At 36.5% G+C, this 16,894-nt stretch overlaps 1 protein-coding gene across 3 annotated transcripts in view; it reads left to right on the top strand.

Annotated features, from left to right (window-relative positions):
- GALNTL6 (polypeptide N-acetylgalactosaminyltransferase like 6) overlaps positions 1–16,894 on the top strand; it is a 421,689-nt gene that overhangs the window by 177,405 nt on the left and 227,390 nt on the right. For all 3 annotated transcript variants that reach the window (XM_052682320.1, XM_052682319.1, XM_052682321.1), the window contains exon 4: positions 6,379–6,545. In XM_052682320.1, coding sequence (XP_052538280.1) covers positions 6,379–6,545 — 167 coding nt within the window. The remainder of the gene's footprint in view (positions 1–6,378; positions 6,546–16,894) is intronic.

The following is a 16,894-nucleotide window of genomic DNA, read 5'->3' as shown; positions in this document are numbered from 1 at the left end:
TTTGACGCTTCAAGAGAAATTCCAGATGATTCGCAGTATCCTGTTGTATTCTCAGTCAAGTAGAATGTGGTTGGAATCTTGTACTTAGCTGCAGTACTTTTAGTATGGAAAAGATGTGGCTGACCTTTGGCAGCCTGTAGAATAGCTCTGGAGCACAAGGTCAAGTGGTGAAAGAATACCTAGAATTTCTGAAACAGAAGATCAATGGTAGTTGAATGTCAAAGGTTAATTTGTTACTAAAGCAGTGTGATTAGAATGCATTTTGAAACAATGAAAACTTGAGCTTTGGTCCTCTTCATTTTCCTACAGTCAGGAAGACAAACATAGATTTATATTAGAGGCTTTGTGACGATTCTGTTAAGATCTGCATCATTTCTGAGAAGAAATCAGATAGGTTTGCTTGCTGTGATGAATGAATTTTGAGTACACCAATAATCTTTATAATCTTCTCTCAAAAAAACAAAAGTGTGTGTGTGTATACATTTATACTTTTTATATAAATCGGGTTGCTTGCTGGAATAGGCATTCATAGGTGATGAAGTGCAAAGTTAAAGCTGAAATGCAGTACTTAGATGCCTGCTGATGTAAGATTCCTTTAAGTGAGGAGTTTTGAGATGGGATAAAATAACCGTATGCATTCATTTTTTTTCAAAGCCTAAATTTAATATATATGAATAAATAGGTAAGTTTCTTAAGGCACATTACAGAGATATATATCTTAAGATTTTGCCATCAGTGATGGAGTTTTAAACTTCGTTATCTTGTAGAACAAGGCTTTGCAAGCACAGACATGCTCTGTATCATATGATTCATCTGTCTTGTATGCTCGCTTTCCTTGGTTAGAGAAGACTTTCTGTTTGAATAATGAACTGAGGTAAGCACTCTGATTTCTTTGAAGCTATGCAGAGTTTTTGGAGTGATTGCCTGTGATGGACCAAAATGACATAGATGTGAAATAACAAGCACCTAACTCAGCTTCATGATCTTATGAAATCACTATTGAGTGAAAACCTGCATAAAAGATGCAAGGCTTTTCCTATGCAGTTTTCAGGATGCATTGATTTTTTTGTTAGTGCACTTAACAGCAATAACACAAATGATTTCTGCTGTACAATTGTATCTTTCTTTTTCTCTGAACATAGTAATAAGTTTTTGCAGAAGATTTATTTGTTCCAGTAGGGAAGAAGAAGTGTTGTGACATTTGAATCCCATAGTCAGTAAAGCATTCTTGCTTCCCAACGGAGAACTGCTGTGAAAGTAAAGATTACTTTCCCCTCCATCAGCTCACACCCAGACTAATTTTACAGCCTTGTCAAACAGCAGTAGAAATTATCAGTTATCACTACTTTATCAGGTGGAGTTACAAGGCTAGATTGGAACAGAAACACGGTGTGACTGAAGCTTATTGCTGTAAATTGAACACTTTGACGTGCTAGGACAATTACTATGTAAATCTTCACTGGAAAAATGTTGTGTCGAGGTAGCTTTGTCATGGGCTTGTCAGCAGCTGGGTGCCCACTGCGTGCTGTAGTTTCTTGCATTAAAGAATGAGAAGGAAAAGTCAGATCTGCTAAGAGAGCATGTACTGACAGAGCTGGTAGAAGAAAGGTTGCAAGCTGATTCTATTTTGCTGTAACTTACTCTTTCTATAACACGAGAAAATTGGAGGTGGTCTACATTTATGATGAAGTAACTGCTGTAGGAGGCTGCTGCCTTGTTTTCTAAATGCAGCAGTGGGATGTCTGAAAGGCATTTAACTTCTCCTGTGCTATTATGCTTCAGAAAGTGCAGTTTAAAAGGTAGTTGATGTGTCTAGAAAGCACAGACCCTGGTAGCTGGCCAAGACATTGTTATTGGCATCCTTTAACGTGCATAAAATATTGCAGTTGTTTTATCCATGGGGTCAAACAAATTGCTGCTTTTATGAATCAACTTTTGCTGTGAAGTGGCTGAAATGGTGCCAGCACTCTCTCCTTTATGATCATTTTTGAAGCCCATTTTCTTTCATTTGTTCTACACAGCTGGTGGATCTCTGTACATTTCTGTTAGCAGAGAAGCAGAAAAGATGCAACATGTTGTGGTTCTACATCTTTAGTTAAGATATACAATATTGTAGGATTTTTTTTTTAACCTAAAACTCATCAGGGCATTAACAGAGCTGTCTCTATGCCTTCAAAAGAAATGATGTCTCTTGTTTGTTTCTGCCCAAGGTCAGTTTAAAGTGTTTCACAGTGAGTTAAAACATGTGATGGCCCAGTTATAATAACATAATGTAGGAATGGTGTTTAAGATAAGCAGGCTGTAGAGAGTTCCGTTTGTCAGTTCTGTATGCTTAAGATTTTACTATACAAATAATTTATTCATAAATTCTACCATAGCTTTTTATTAAATAAATAAATAGTGATTTCATAGTTGCCAGTTTCTGCTGATGTTTGTGTTAGGTCCTTATAATAAACAGTATTATATAGCTCTTTCCTATTTCTCAAAACATTGGGAAAACAACAGTATTTTTGGGGTTGCTGAAACACAGCTATATGGGAACAGTTTGGTCATAGACTAAATCAGTGATTGAGCACCTGGTGAAGGCATGTGATCAGCTCTGTAAGCACTGGTGTGAGCAGTTCACCTGTGTGACTAGAAAGAGTGGACTCTGGGTCCATCCTTCCCTTACCTCATCTAAGGGGTGGCAGCCACAAGGGAATAGTTTCTCTACAAGGAGATTGCCTTCTGTGGAGTATTTGGTGAGCCCGGATCCTTGGAAAGGAATAAGCTGTTCCTTCTTTATTACTGAATTGTTACCCTGCCTTTCTTTGGTGTTCTGCATCTGGTTGAAGGCAACCATATCTACTGGTACCTGTCCTTATAGCAGCTATGCTTGAAGTGGCATATCATTACAGAGTCATAGAATTGCAGAGATTAGAAGGGACCTCAAGATCATTGCATCTAACCCCCTGTGGAAGAAGGTACTCTATGATGGGTTGTGCAAGTAGGCATCCAGATGGATCTTGAATATTTCCGTAGAAGGAGACTCCACAACCTCTCTAGACAACCTGTTCTAATGCACCATCACTAGTTCTTCCACATGTTTACGTGGAGCTTTGTATATTCAAGTTTTAGGCCGTTGCTCCTTGTAATATCGCTGTACACCACCAAGGAGAGCCTGGCCTTATGGATTTGCCTCCTGCCTCCCTTTAGATATTTATAAATGTTAATCAGATCTCCCTCAGTCGTCTTTTCTATAGGCTGAACAGACCCAGGTCACTTAGCCTTTCCTCCTACAGGAGATGCTCCAGGCTCTTTATCATCTTTATGGCACTCCTCTGCATTCCTTCTAGGAGATCCCTGTCTTTTTTGAACTGGGGAGCCCAGAACAGGACACGGTATTACAGATGTGACCTCACTAGGGCAGAGCAGAGAGAGGGACGAATCACTTCCCTCAACCTGCTGGCCATGCTCTTTTTATTGCAGGATGCCATTGACCTTGGCCACATGGGCACGCTATTGTCTCACGGCCAAACTATTTTCCACCAAAGCAGCACACAGTAAATTGTCCAATTATTGGGAGGGAGGGGGGCTAAAAATAAGAGGAAGATATTTTGGCCAGAGAGGAAATTCTTAGTGCTTTGAAAATTAGTTTGGAAACAAATCATGCCCTGGTGTCCTCAGTTCTTAACATCCCCCATGCAAGTCCATAGAGTACAAAAGGTAGTACTGTGTTGTTAAATTTGGTAAGAAATACCAATTAAATGCTCAAATAAATTGGAAGAAAAGTTTATGGAATGAAAGGCAAGACTGCTCAAGAAGAGCAATATCTGAAAGTGCAATTCAAGGTTGATAACTTTTTATTTGTGGTGATAATCTTGAAAATACCATTGCATCTGATTTATCCACAAGTTTGGTGCCAGTGGAGCTATACTGCATTGTCATATTAATTTTTCTTGTACGCACACACGTTTCTGTATAATGTTTGCTCAAGTCTAAATTGTTAATGCAGTTACATAATTATGAAGATTTGAGCAGGGGAATTGTATAATGTCCTTTGTACAGTACTTGCACGGCACGGAAAAATACAATGAAAATTATGGAAGAATAGTCAAATAATGTTCTCTAATGCTAATCTTGGATTGTTATGCTTATGTCAGTAAGGGTAATGATGTTGAGTTTACATGCATACCCAAGACTGATTATTGAGAACACTATCATGATTTTAATACAATGGAAGCTGAAGCAAAAATTAAAAAAATAATAATAATTTAAAAAATCCACTGATTTCAAATATTTTGTCTATAGAACTGAGGGCAGAAAACTTATTAAATGTCATGGGAGCTTTTTTTTTCCCGAGTCTGTATGTTAGTATAAATATACACACATCTCATTCAAGTGATCTAGTTTACAACATATGCAAAATTAAGCTGCAGGCGTCAAATGACCTGTCGTCATCTTCATTCATCATTCAAATCCACTTTGTTCTCACAAATAATTTTACTTGTTAATCCAAGTGAAAATACTACCAGGGCAGAAACTGATCCCAGTGGAACCCAGCTAAAAATAGCAAATACCTTCCCAACAAAAATAAAAATAAAAAATTGGAAGACCTAGCAATCACACCTTTTTATTCAATCCACACTGATTTTTGTCTTTTTAATTTTTTAATCAGACAGTGATGTGACACTGGAGCTCTCAATTAATACATTTGCCTGTTCATGAAAGATCTGTTCATGAAAGAGAGAGTATTAAGTAATGTTGATTCACATCAACTATGTTAATAATCTTTTCTGTATTGAATTAGTTCTTCGAGCAAATCGTGATTTGATTGAAACTGTCTGGCTGAACTGCCTGCCTTTTTAAATCAACCGTCCTTTTTTGAAGTTGATCTATGATTTATTTTTTGGATTTCCTAGTATCCCACATTTAAACGTATCCAAAGAACACACTGACTTTCGCTATTCTGTCACTTAAGTTGGAAAAACACTTAGCACTGTGTATTCATTGAAAATTGCAACACATTCAAGTTGAGGCTGGTGACCAAAATACATGTGTGCAAGTGTTAGGATTTGCAAGATAGCTAAGAATTGGGTTCCCCTTTAGAAAGAACATATTTTTTAGAAAGAAAAAGCATTCTGGAGTTTGAGTATTCATTGTTATGGGTTTGGTTTTGGTTGTTTTTTCTCCTCCAAATGAGATGATGAACTTTTGAATTTTAGAAACCTACCTAGGGAGAGCTAAAAATACTACAGGGAAAATCTTACTTTCTGGAAAAGCATAAGATGTATGTATTCTAATCGGATATTATTGTTAACAGTGGTGGTTTTCTTGATTTGTCAGCTGACTCAGGTATCTGTAATCGGTTCCCTTTGTTTTACTCCATCCTACAGCTAAGTAGAAGAATTTTTACATGCTCTTGTAGAGTAGCTGTACGTTTTGCAGCATGTGTATGTTCTCCCAGCAAATTGCTTACTGAAATATTTCCATGAAGTTATTTATGCAAATGGATAGTCATTAATTTCATTGTTTCCATGGTCTAGGAAGAAATGGCTGACAAATTTAAATATTATTTTTAGGAAAACATTTAAATAATGATTTTCAAGTAACACTTGTAAACTAGAAATGCCAAACTGGCTGCAAATATATGTAAATCAACATTATAACCTATTGCAGTATTTGGTATGAAGTTATTTTTTCTAAAAAACACTGATGTTTGTACTTGTAAGTGGGAAGTCAAAGGTTTTGTCTGCTTTTTGTTGTCATTTTATCACAAAGCAGTTTGTGCGTGTTTGTATGGATACCTTGGTCAGAGTGTAATTTTTTCTTGGAGAAGGTGCAATCATTCAGTTTCACTGTCCACCTTGGATGTGGTTGACAATGTAGTGCCGTGCTGTTGATAGAACGTGTCCCTTTCCTCCTTCTTTTCTTTTTCTTTTTTTTTTTTTTTTAATGCAAAAGATAATGATTTATCCATTTCAGTTACTAAGCATTATTATTGAAGCATTTTTCAGGTATTAGGAGAAACTGAATTGCAAGACCATTATTTGCTTTTCAAGAATAAGGGGATTCTTTGCATACACACACGAAAACTAGTTACTATTGAAAACATAAGTTTAAGCACTGTTACTAAGTTAGATACTGTTCAGTTAAGATGTCAGTGTAGTTTACATTTTGCTATTTTTGTCAGTTAGCACCTTCAGAATGTGTTGCTGCTGCTATATGCACAGCTTTTAGGATTGTTTTGGATATCTAGATGGGAAGCTGGATTTGTACTTGTGGATACTGTTAATTTGTGTTGAGAATATGGCAGCTGAGAGGCCAAAATTGTTGGCAGTAAATGCCAAGGCAGACTTTTCTGTGCGCTTACACAACTGTTCTCTTCTCTCTCTCTAGCTGTAAGCACAAGGTGTACTTGGAAAAGCTACCAAATACCAGCATAATTATCCCATTTCATAATGAAGGCTGGACTTCCCTCTTGCGAACAATACACAGTATTATCAACCGCACTCCAGACAGCCTGATTGCAGAAATCATTCTTGTGGATGACTTCAGTGACAGAGGTAAGGCCCAAATGGTTTTGTTTGGAAATTTTTTATGAAACATGATTCCTGTTGAAATGAAAGTTTAAGGAAAAACTGAGGAAAAAATAATTGCTAAAGTGCTTTCCTGAACTAATGTTTGATGTTCCTATGGGGGGGGGGGGGGGGGGGGGGGGAAACAACATGTTTTTAATTTGATATAATCTTGCTTTTTTTGCCTCAATGGTGAAAAGAGATTCATTCATCTTTATTGATATGGTATTTTGAATAAATTCTTTCTGAAATACTGTGAATTATTAGGGTTTGAACCTGTTTTTTTTCCTTAATCTTGGTTTTCACTCAGAAAACCTTTAACTTTGGCCAGTTTGGATGTAATTCATTAGACTCCAATCCTGTAATTTCACTGAGTTAGTAAGCTTCATATTTTGGTACAAAGTATCATACAGAGAAATGAGACAGTTTTGATTAGAATGTAAAAAATTGTTTCCAAATTGTTAATCAAAGCTCATGGCATCTCTGTATGGCAAAATTAAGGAAAAATTACATCATCTAATGAATGTAGACATCGTTACTTGAATGCAGTACAAGAATGGGATGCTGTAAAGTTCTGTGTATGAAATTCAACGGTTTCTTAAGTAGAAGTCATACATGACTGTGTTATAGAATTTGGAAGTAATTTATTTTTTCAAATTCATGTATTGTTTATTTATTTAATTTTTTTTAGGACATTAATCATGAAGTGCTTTGTCTTGTTATTCTGTTTGGTTTTGATTTTTTGGGGAGTTGGTTTCTACTGAAACATCAGTTTCTAATGTATATGTGAGCCTTGTTCTGAATAGACTGATACGTAGCAAAGGAGAACAAACCGTGCTCTGTGCTGATCTGAAAGGTTTGTCTCAGCTAGGAGCTTTATAGCAACAGATTTCTGACTTGTTACTATAAGAAGCCCCTCAGTAAACAAGATGAAGTTTATAGCAGGGAAATAACTTGCAGGGAAGTCTTGAAGTTGGCTCTGTGACATTTCTGATTCTGAGAGAGTGGCTATTGAGTCTATTCTTGCTCTTTATGGTAATACTGTAGCATTTCTCTAAGGTAGGTCTTACTGACTGTTTGTTATGTGCTTTAAAATGTATAATTTAGAAAGCTTCTAATTCTCAGTTACTAGAACAAATATTAATGCTACTGATCTGGAATTTTCTCTCTCTTTTCATATATAGATATTATATCTCTATAATATCAATTCCTATAAAAATTAAAGGAATCTTTTAAGTCTTCAGGTTGTATGAGCTTATCTTCTCAGTGGAACAGTTTTCAATTAGAAATGATTTATACAGCATGGAATTGCCTGTCATAGTGTCTGGTTTGAAATTCTGAAAGAAACCTATTCAGGAGGTTTGAATGGAGTTAGGCCTGGAACTATTGTGCTGTGAGGAGAAACTTTGCTCATCTCTTGTTGTTGCTATTATTAAAACGCACATTAGAAATACATTCTTGAATGGTTGCCAATTTTGAGTTTGAGCAGAGTTGTTAGCATAGTTGTGTTTTGGGAAGTATTTTTAACGTGCAAGGAAAATGCACTAATATTTCAACTATCTGAATCAAAAAACTTTGAACTTCAAGTTACATAGAGTCATTTTGGTATCTTTACTATGTTTATTTCTTGTATTTGTTACAACTTAAACTGTGTCTTAAATGAGGCCATATCAAAGGGTTCTTGTGCTTTTTTTTAACCTCATGAAGACACATAGTACAGATGTTTTGTGTTGAAAAAAGTCTGATACACCTTCCCAACTCTCTACTTCCAGTTCATAACACAATCTTTTTAAAAAGTGTTTGAATAAATTCCTAATGTACTGCTATTCTTTTTCCTATTGATGAAATATATCATGTTCAATTGCTGTACAAACATGTAGAAGCATAGCAAGCAAAGTTAAGTGCAGTGTTGAAATGGTGTGGTGATAAATCTGTATCCAATTTTGTAATACCTTACTGAGACTTTATGTCGAAATGCTACTACTTGCTTTTACAAAATGAGTTGTAGTGTATGCGTTATCACTTAATTAGCACTTATGATTTATACTTGTTTTAAAGCTTAGTATTTTAAAGGGTTTTGTACCAGGAACCTAAACATACTTTGTAGATACTTGGAAGTGAGAATGAGGTGTTTCAGTAGTGCTGTTATTTTAACTGTAGAGATTTAAAAGTCTGTGTTTTCCTCTGGGGTTTTCTACTAAACAAACTTACCCTTTTCACAACAGTTTAAGAAGAAATTGTTACCAAGAGACAGTCCTTGTTAGAACTCGAATAGATGAGAAAAAGTAGGAACTTTAAAGGGGTGTTAAAGATAAAAACATTGTAGCTTTTTATTTTCTTAACTAATGCAAATATAAATATGGGTATGCGCATAAAGATCTTTTGATAATGGATGATGAAAATGTTACAGTGCATAGCCAGGTACCCAGCAGTTTGCTGATTTGTCGGCAGAATTACTTCTGCCTTCATTTTATTCATATTCGTTACTTTGTCTCTTGTGATCAAAGTAAAAAAACTTTAGATAGCTCACACATAATATTCACCATAAATTATGATAGCTGGGTGAAAGTGAAAGGAGAGCTGCATCGTTTTAAATGACTACGTAATGCAGATTAGAGACTAGGTAATAGGAATGGGGAAGTAAGCAAATGTTACAAAGCTTGAAAATGTGCTGCACTGTCACAAAAAGAGACAACATAAAAAAAACAACATGATTTTTAAAATGTCTTGGCAGACAGAAGGAAAAGTAGATTTAAATTTTGCAAAATACCTTCATATGATTTTTAGAGAGTTCATATACTAAAGGAATATGGAGGGAAGAAATTTACTACGACAAAAGGGCGGTGTTTTTTTTGTTTGTTTGTTTATGTGGGTAATTTTGTTGGTTTTTTTTTAAATTTGCATTTAATGAACAAATTATATACTGGAGACAGTGAAGGAAACTCAATCCATGAGTTTACAGGAGTACTATGACATTCATGGATGCCCTGTGGAAGGTAGGGGAGTATTAGACTTATTCTGCCTCAGAAAGCTCTTGGGAAGAGAACAGTGTGAGCTGTTTTCTGACTCACATCTGAGAATGATTTTACTTTTTCCAGTTGACTTGGCAGTCCACTCTTCATTAGAGACTTCCACTGAACTTTCATATCTCAACTCTAGGTTCAAGTGCAACAGCTTTTCCACAGAGGGCTGTTAATATTGCTTCATTATTAATAGTAATTCATTGTTATTTAGCATGCACTTTTGCATGGTTAAAGTATGCTGAGTATTTCTAACTCTGTGATGGATTTGGGTTTGCAAATGATTCTAATATCTGATTCATGCTTGCAAGGCGTATATTTCAAACCACATCTAAGTCCTATTAATTTTTCTAAGTATTGCATGACATGGAAAATGAACAACTCTTTGTTGATGTGGAATCTGTGAGATGTCTCTGCAGTGGTTTTGTGTGCACATCCCTCTCATTAGCCTCGCTTTTGGGACAGTAATCCATGTAGAAAGGTTTTGTGTTGTTTTATTGTTTCACTTTGTTTTGTTTTCCTGGAAGGGCTTTTTTTTGCTGTGTGTGAGGTGACTTGTTTAGAGAAGAAGGAGGTTGGCATGCAGGTGAGTTTTATATCAGGAGGGAGAGAAGTTGTTGCTGTTGTTAGCTCCGAAGTTGCTGTATGGTGGCCGGATAGCTGTAACAGTGGCAAAGAGCAGAATTTGAGCAAGAATTAAAGATAAAACTGAACAGGAAGCTAGCTTTCATTTATTCAGTTACAGAACAGTTTGCATTCACAAAGGAATCCTAAAAACCCTAATACATTTTTCAAAACTCTGAGACCAGATAGGTTTGCATCACTAACTTCTGCCTGTGGCAGGTGGATTAGAACTTGACAACCCTCGGAGTCCCTTGCAACCCAAGCCATTCTATTGTTCTTTGATTCTATTCTATTGTTCTTTGATTCTGTTAATGTGTTCAACAAGTGCTGTAGGTTGCCAACATCTTTGCAGATAGCTTTGCACATTGGTTTTTATACCTTTTGTGTTTTAGTCAGCCCTGAGAGCTGCTAATAAAAGTTTGTGCCTGTGCGCGTAAAACTGACTTAACCAAGCACTTTTTAATTCTTGTTGCTTATACTTTATCCTCATAGGAGTTACACCAGCTAGAGAGCTATTGTAAGATACATATAGTGCCACCACCAACAGTGAATTTATTACCAGTAATAATTATTAAAGTTTATTAACTTAAAAAATGTATATATTCTTCTAATGGGGGAGGAATGAAGAAAGATTACAGACTTAGTGGTCAGCACCTTCTTGCAGGAAAGAACTAGTTTCTGTCACTGTCAGTGAACTTGTATTTTGGTAAAGTATAGCTCAGTGGGAAATATTAATTTATGTTGATAAGCTGGTCCCTTCTCATTTTATCATCTGTTATGTTCTCAAGGCTCTGTCCCTTTGCTTAGTTCTGTTTTCTGCACTGCTGCTCGTTTCATGCTTGGAGTGCCATAATATCCCATATCATATAGCGTAGGCTTTATGCCAGATCTCTGTTCTGTGAATAACCCAGATTAATAATGTTTAGGTCAGCTGGAAAAAAACAACCAGATGCATTGATTGATCAGGGCCTGATTTACTTGGCTGGTGGATTTAAATGCTAGAAATGCTCCCTATTTTGTGTGAACAAGGAGAAAGATCTGATCTACCCTAATTACCCAGTTATCATAATAGCCTGACAAAGCCTTTCTGGCCTTTATAGAGGTTGTCTGATCCTGTTTTTTTGTATTTTAATCTGTACTTCTTTAACTGAATGTTGTTGTATATTGATAGGGTAGGGAGTATGTGCTAGAAGCAAAGTAGCTCAGTATGTTGGATAGCATGTATTTCCTAAGTGGCAAGTTGTATTTTGTTGCATGAAGATGTATTTTAACTCTGGATGACTAGTTTATGTAACATATCACTTGTGATTCCAGTTTATCAATGCTTGGCTTCAGATTATAGGCAAATAAAACTTTTCTGATCAAATGAAAGGGGAAGGTCTATTACTGAATGATTATCCCAGCAGAGCTTTCCAATGATTCTCAAGATAGTGAGAGCATTGCTCCAAAAATTGCCGCTGGTGTCAAAATACAAAATGTTTTTAAAATGGGGGAGGAAATCAACCTTCTCTAAAAGAAAATGCTTTCTAGTCTGTTCCTTTCCTTGAGTTTAGGAGCCTGATTTTCAAAGTGGTATATAACTGCTCTGTATATTTTTCTTTAAGGTGGAGCTCTTTGAAATTATGTGCAATTAATTTTCTTCTTTCTAAATTTCTCTAATAAAGTTGCTTGAAAAGCAATGCCTTTGGCCCACGGAGTCAGAGAGGGCAGTCTGACAAAATGGTGTCTGACATAGAAGCATGTATGAAGCAAAGGTATGTCGTTGAATTCCTCCATTCAGGAAAAATGGCACCCATTGACATTCATCAGTGCTTGCTGAATGTTTATGAAGACCAAACAGTGGATGTGAGAACCATTGTTTTACCAAAGATCGTAACTAAGAAAGCTCCCTAAACCAAATAGTAGTTTAGAAGGCCAACTCTGGTTTATTACAGTGTACATGGGGATCTCTCCACAAAGCATGTACTCTCTAGAGCTAAATCACCCGAACTGTATACATTTAAGACTTGAATTTTCATAGAATTTCCATGAAGCCTATTGTCATAAATATTAAATCTAACCTTGCACCTGACTGACACTTGCACCTGTCGTTCGTGGATTCTTGCAAGAGGTCCTTCAATTTCCCTTGTATGGAACTGATGTTGAGGTATGCAAGTTTCCTCTTTGCACTTCCTTGTCTTGTAGATTGCTCTTCGGCATGTCCTCACAATGTCTACATAAAGGAGCCTATTCTTATCTGTATGGAGTATCAAAGTGCTCGTCTTTGAAAATTAACTAAGTATTTTGCATCAGTGTGCTGGTGAGTGGTGCTTTTCACCAGTGGAGACAGTGATGTGAAAGACAAGCCACACTCTAGATGGCCATAGAGACTTTCTGGAGGGCAGTGTGCAGGCACCTGTTCATTGCTAATGAAAATGCATAGATAATGGTGGTGACAGCTTGAAAAGCACTGGTTTTTAGCTGAGATTTTGTTTTGTCAAACAGTTATTGTGCTCTTTGTATCTATTGTACTTTTCATGGAAGTAAATAGGAGGCATTACTTTGGGAATGACATACATATTTATAATTCTCCACCTTCCTATACCAGACTCAATGCTTTTGAACTTGAGTGTCTGCCCATCTTGGAGAAAGGTGATTACCTTTTTCCATAAAAGCGTACAGAGAGCAGGTTGCCAAACAGAGTGCTTCCAGCAATGTCAGTATAAAAGCATCTGAGAGATCATGTGGACAGAATTCACTGATGTTTCCTGAAGACACAGTAGGATAAGGAATGGGAAATTAAGTGTTAATGAGAAAGCACTAGGATGCAATCCAAGACTGTCTCTAGACATGGTGGGAGTGGAAAGGTGGAAGGAGGACCATCCATGCTTTTACAGGTATTAGTACACACACACACCAAAAAATAAAAATAAAAAAAAGGATTCTACATGAATTCTGAATCCAGAGCAAATAAGTACCTAGTGGTTACTGAGCTGAGGAGAAGAAATAGTGTGCTTTTGAGACTAGGCTGCATTTCAGAGTGGATGCCAGTTTGATCATCTGTGTGAAATCATGTCATGCATCATAAAAATCCATCAGAAAAGAGCCTATTGATGTATGATTTTGACTTGGCCTAGCTTGAGATCAGTGTCGTATGACTCAGGTATAGTACAGTTCAGAAGATGTAGAAGGGAGTGTTACAAGGCAGATGTTTTCTTTGAAATAGGCTGTGTTTATCTTGTATCTGAGGATGTTTCTTGATGCCTGTAAAATCGCAAGGAGAATTATCTGAATAAGTCTCATTCCTGTTGGAATTCTTTTAAACAGTTTAGAAAGCATAAAATGCAGTGAGAATAATTCCAGAACAATATAATATTTTTCTAATGCAGCAAGTTTCATTTACACTGCACATCCTGCTACCTATGTGACATCCCATGGTTGGAAGTTATATGATAGGAAAAAAACTTCAGCAACTATCTGCTGTACAGTGGGATAGTAACAAGTGATGAGGTTTAAAAATAAGAAACACAAAATAGAAAGAAATGAGATAAAAGCGCACAGAGTTGTGTCACCTTGACTAACTGAATACTAAAGTGAAATAATTCAGCTGAACAATTATGGCTAATTCTATTCTGGGATTACAGATGGAAACAATTAGTGCTACAATATGTGTACATCAATATTTACAAACAATGCACTTAAGTCAAGCTGCCTTCAATATATAACAGTTCTCTGGAGAATGCTAGTTACTTTGTACAGACTGGAGAGATCTGCTTCATTTTGGACCAGCTGAGTAAAAATAAAACTGAGCAATGAATGTTGAATTTGAAGCACACTTGCTGTACCAGAATGCATGAGGAATTGCATCATCTGCTTCACTGCTGTGTCGTCTCTTTCTCAAGATTGTTGAGAGATAGGAATAGTATTGCCCATACCAACAATAAAATCCAAGTATAATGTTAAAAGTCTTGCTCAAGGAAGCAACTAAACTTTGTTAATTAAAAAAAAAGAAACCGGGTAATAAGAAAATAAAGTTATAAGTCCTTGGATAAAGTTTGGTGCCAGATGCAATTTTGAAATAGCAATTTTCTGGTTTTTTTCCTGAGGAATGAACTGTGAGACCCTGTTAAAACTGTAAATAAAAACAACAATTAAGCTTTTGAAACCACCTTCATTGCTGATACAAAGTACAGATTTGTCAGAAGACATTCCCATGTGAATTATGTTTAAGTTACCAAAAAGAGCTGGGCCAGATCCTGCCCTGCTTAACGTGACTGGAGACTGGAAAGCATAGAAGTGATCTTGCAAAGCATGTTCTTGCAACTTGATCTGGGTCTTGTGTGATGGATTAACTGTCCAGATGCACCTTGCCAAACAAGAGTACTGTCTTTATCATCTTCTTGAAGTGTCTATCCCTGTGGCACATCCTGGACAGAAAGGACATTGCTGAGTACAAGAGCAAGTGCTGCATGTTAGATCAAAGCATCTTTTGTCTCTTTACCTGAGATGGAATAATGAGCTGTGACTAGTAAGATGCTTGGTGACCCTATCAATTACACTGTAGTTCTTGCAGAAGACGTATTATCTGCAAAAAGGACTTGCAAGAGGATCTGTCATCCAAAAGTCATCCCAAACAGATGCTGACTCTGTAGGTATTTGAGAGCTGTAAACTAGAGAGCTAACATTTATAGCTGGTGTCTTGAAACCCCCTGTCAAGTGAAGTGTTTTCTCATTAGCCATAGTGTTGGCGGGTGTTTGTGGTAGAAGGTGTAAGACATGCAGATGCTATGTGAGAAAGCAGTTATGAGCTTGTATCCCTATTAGGTTTATAGCTGAATACTCGCAACACTTAACCTTACCAGCTGTAACAACCTGTTGTACCAGCCTCAGAATTTTATGAAGAAAATGTTTTCAACAGCTTCAAGAACTTGCAAAGGCCTAACTGCTGATTAAAGCAACATCCAAGAACTCAGAGCAATTCCAGCAACACTGGCTGGACTGCTGTTATTGCTGGCAATGTAAGGAAACTTCTGTAGGAATTTAATTGAGCAAATCTTCAAAGTAATGACAGTCTTAATGATAACATATACTAAAGTTAGGATTTACATTTTATGCTTGCTATATTGAAAACATCTCTTCTATAATGTATTAACAAATTTTATTTAAATTTTATTAAAGATGTAACTGCTACTTGGACTTGCTTCCAGTTGAAATAGAGTAAGTTTGTATTGTGAATGTAGCAAAAACAACGTGAAAGAATACATTCACTCAGAACATAAGTGAATAAACCAATTTGACATTGTAATACCAGGCTTTTATGCTTCATTGTCCCTCCTTCCTCAATCTTGATTATTTGCTATTACAATTTCTGCTGTGGCTTTTTATTCCAAAATTGTGGATTACAGGCTTTTTGCCTTCAGCTACTGAATGTACCTTGAATAGCATGTTTATTGCTGAAGGCATTGTGACTTGGCAAAATTGCTGCACCCGTGGAGAAGGAAATGGTTACCCTGAGGGTGAGAGTTCAGCTCGGAAGAATAATGGTGATCTGGAAAGTTTCTGTACTGTATCTCAAAATGTTCTGTTTGCTGTAGTGAAAGGATATTGTCATGTTGTGAGAGAAGGAGAGGTGAGAAGAGCTTCAAATAACTAAGATGGTACACTTTGCCTGCACCAAATTGACTGTAAATGTGTCTGCTTTAGGACAAAGTTAGCAGTGCCTGTATGCTTCATCACTGCTCCCACTTGGGCGCAAATCAGTTATTAATGTTGCATGACTGGAGTTCTTGTTTCTATCTGAAAGTAAATTTCTTATTTTTCCACATAGTTCCTTGAATTGTTTAAATAAATGAGTGTTCTCATTTACTTGAGTCAGAGTACAGAGGCTGTGGTTCGATTAGCTTTGTACCGGTGAATCTTTCTGGGCCTATTCCTTCACTCTGTGAAACGTTTGCTGGGTGTGCATCGTTCTGGTGACTATAGGATGCATTCTTTTCAATTGTGAGTATGCAAGGAATTTTTAGAACACTGGCAAGGTGATGCAGATGGGCAGCTTGTGCTTTGGCAAAGCTGGATCTTGTGTGTGTCAGATCCTAAAAATGTTTATGCCATCGTTGTATGGAGTACAATTCTCTAGGTATCTGTGAGAGAATAATTTAGGTTGGAAAAGACCCTTATGATCATTAAGCTCAACCATCACATAGCACGACCAAGACTAGAAAGAAGATACTGAAAAGCATCACCATGTTCATTTCGGGTGATCTTGAAATGTGAGAAGCATGTTTACTCACATAGTAAACTAAATGAATTTTGAGTTAATTCACTTTGTTTTTCTATTATGCTTCTCAACTTTGATGTTTCAAAAAGTTTATTTATGGTTGAAATAGAATTACTTAAGTATTCTTTATGTGAAATAGATTTTATCTCATAAAGAGCAAAGAAAATTTCTAAACTTGAGTATATGTTTGTTTCTACATCGCATTTTCTCTGATACATCAGCTGTTTGCTTTCCTCTCAAAATAGCATTGTATTATCATAATATATAAAACAATTTGACAAGAGCCTTGAACAATTAGCTTACAGTTTACCTTCTTCAGCTATGAGAGCTAATGATCTATGGTAAAGATGCATATTGGTAGCTGGAAAATTGAAAAAATGTATAGTCCTTCTGCACTTCCCTGCATTCCTTCCTCTCTTTGAGTATCTAGAGAATCT

This window comes from Tympanuchus pallidicinctus, unplaced genomic scaffold (genome assembly GCF_026119805.1).
Source record: "Tympanuchus pallidicinctus isolate F22 unplaced genomic scaffold, pur_lepc_1.0 scaffold2, whole genome shotgun sequence".
NCBI classification, from domain to species: Eukaryota; Metazoa; Chordata; class Aves; order Galliformes; family Phasianidae; genus Tympanuchus; species Tympanuchus pallidicinctus.
The sequence above is the reverse complement of the archived record's forward strand: the minus strand, read 5'-3'. Positions and strand labels throughout refer to the sequence as shown.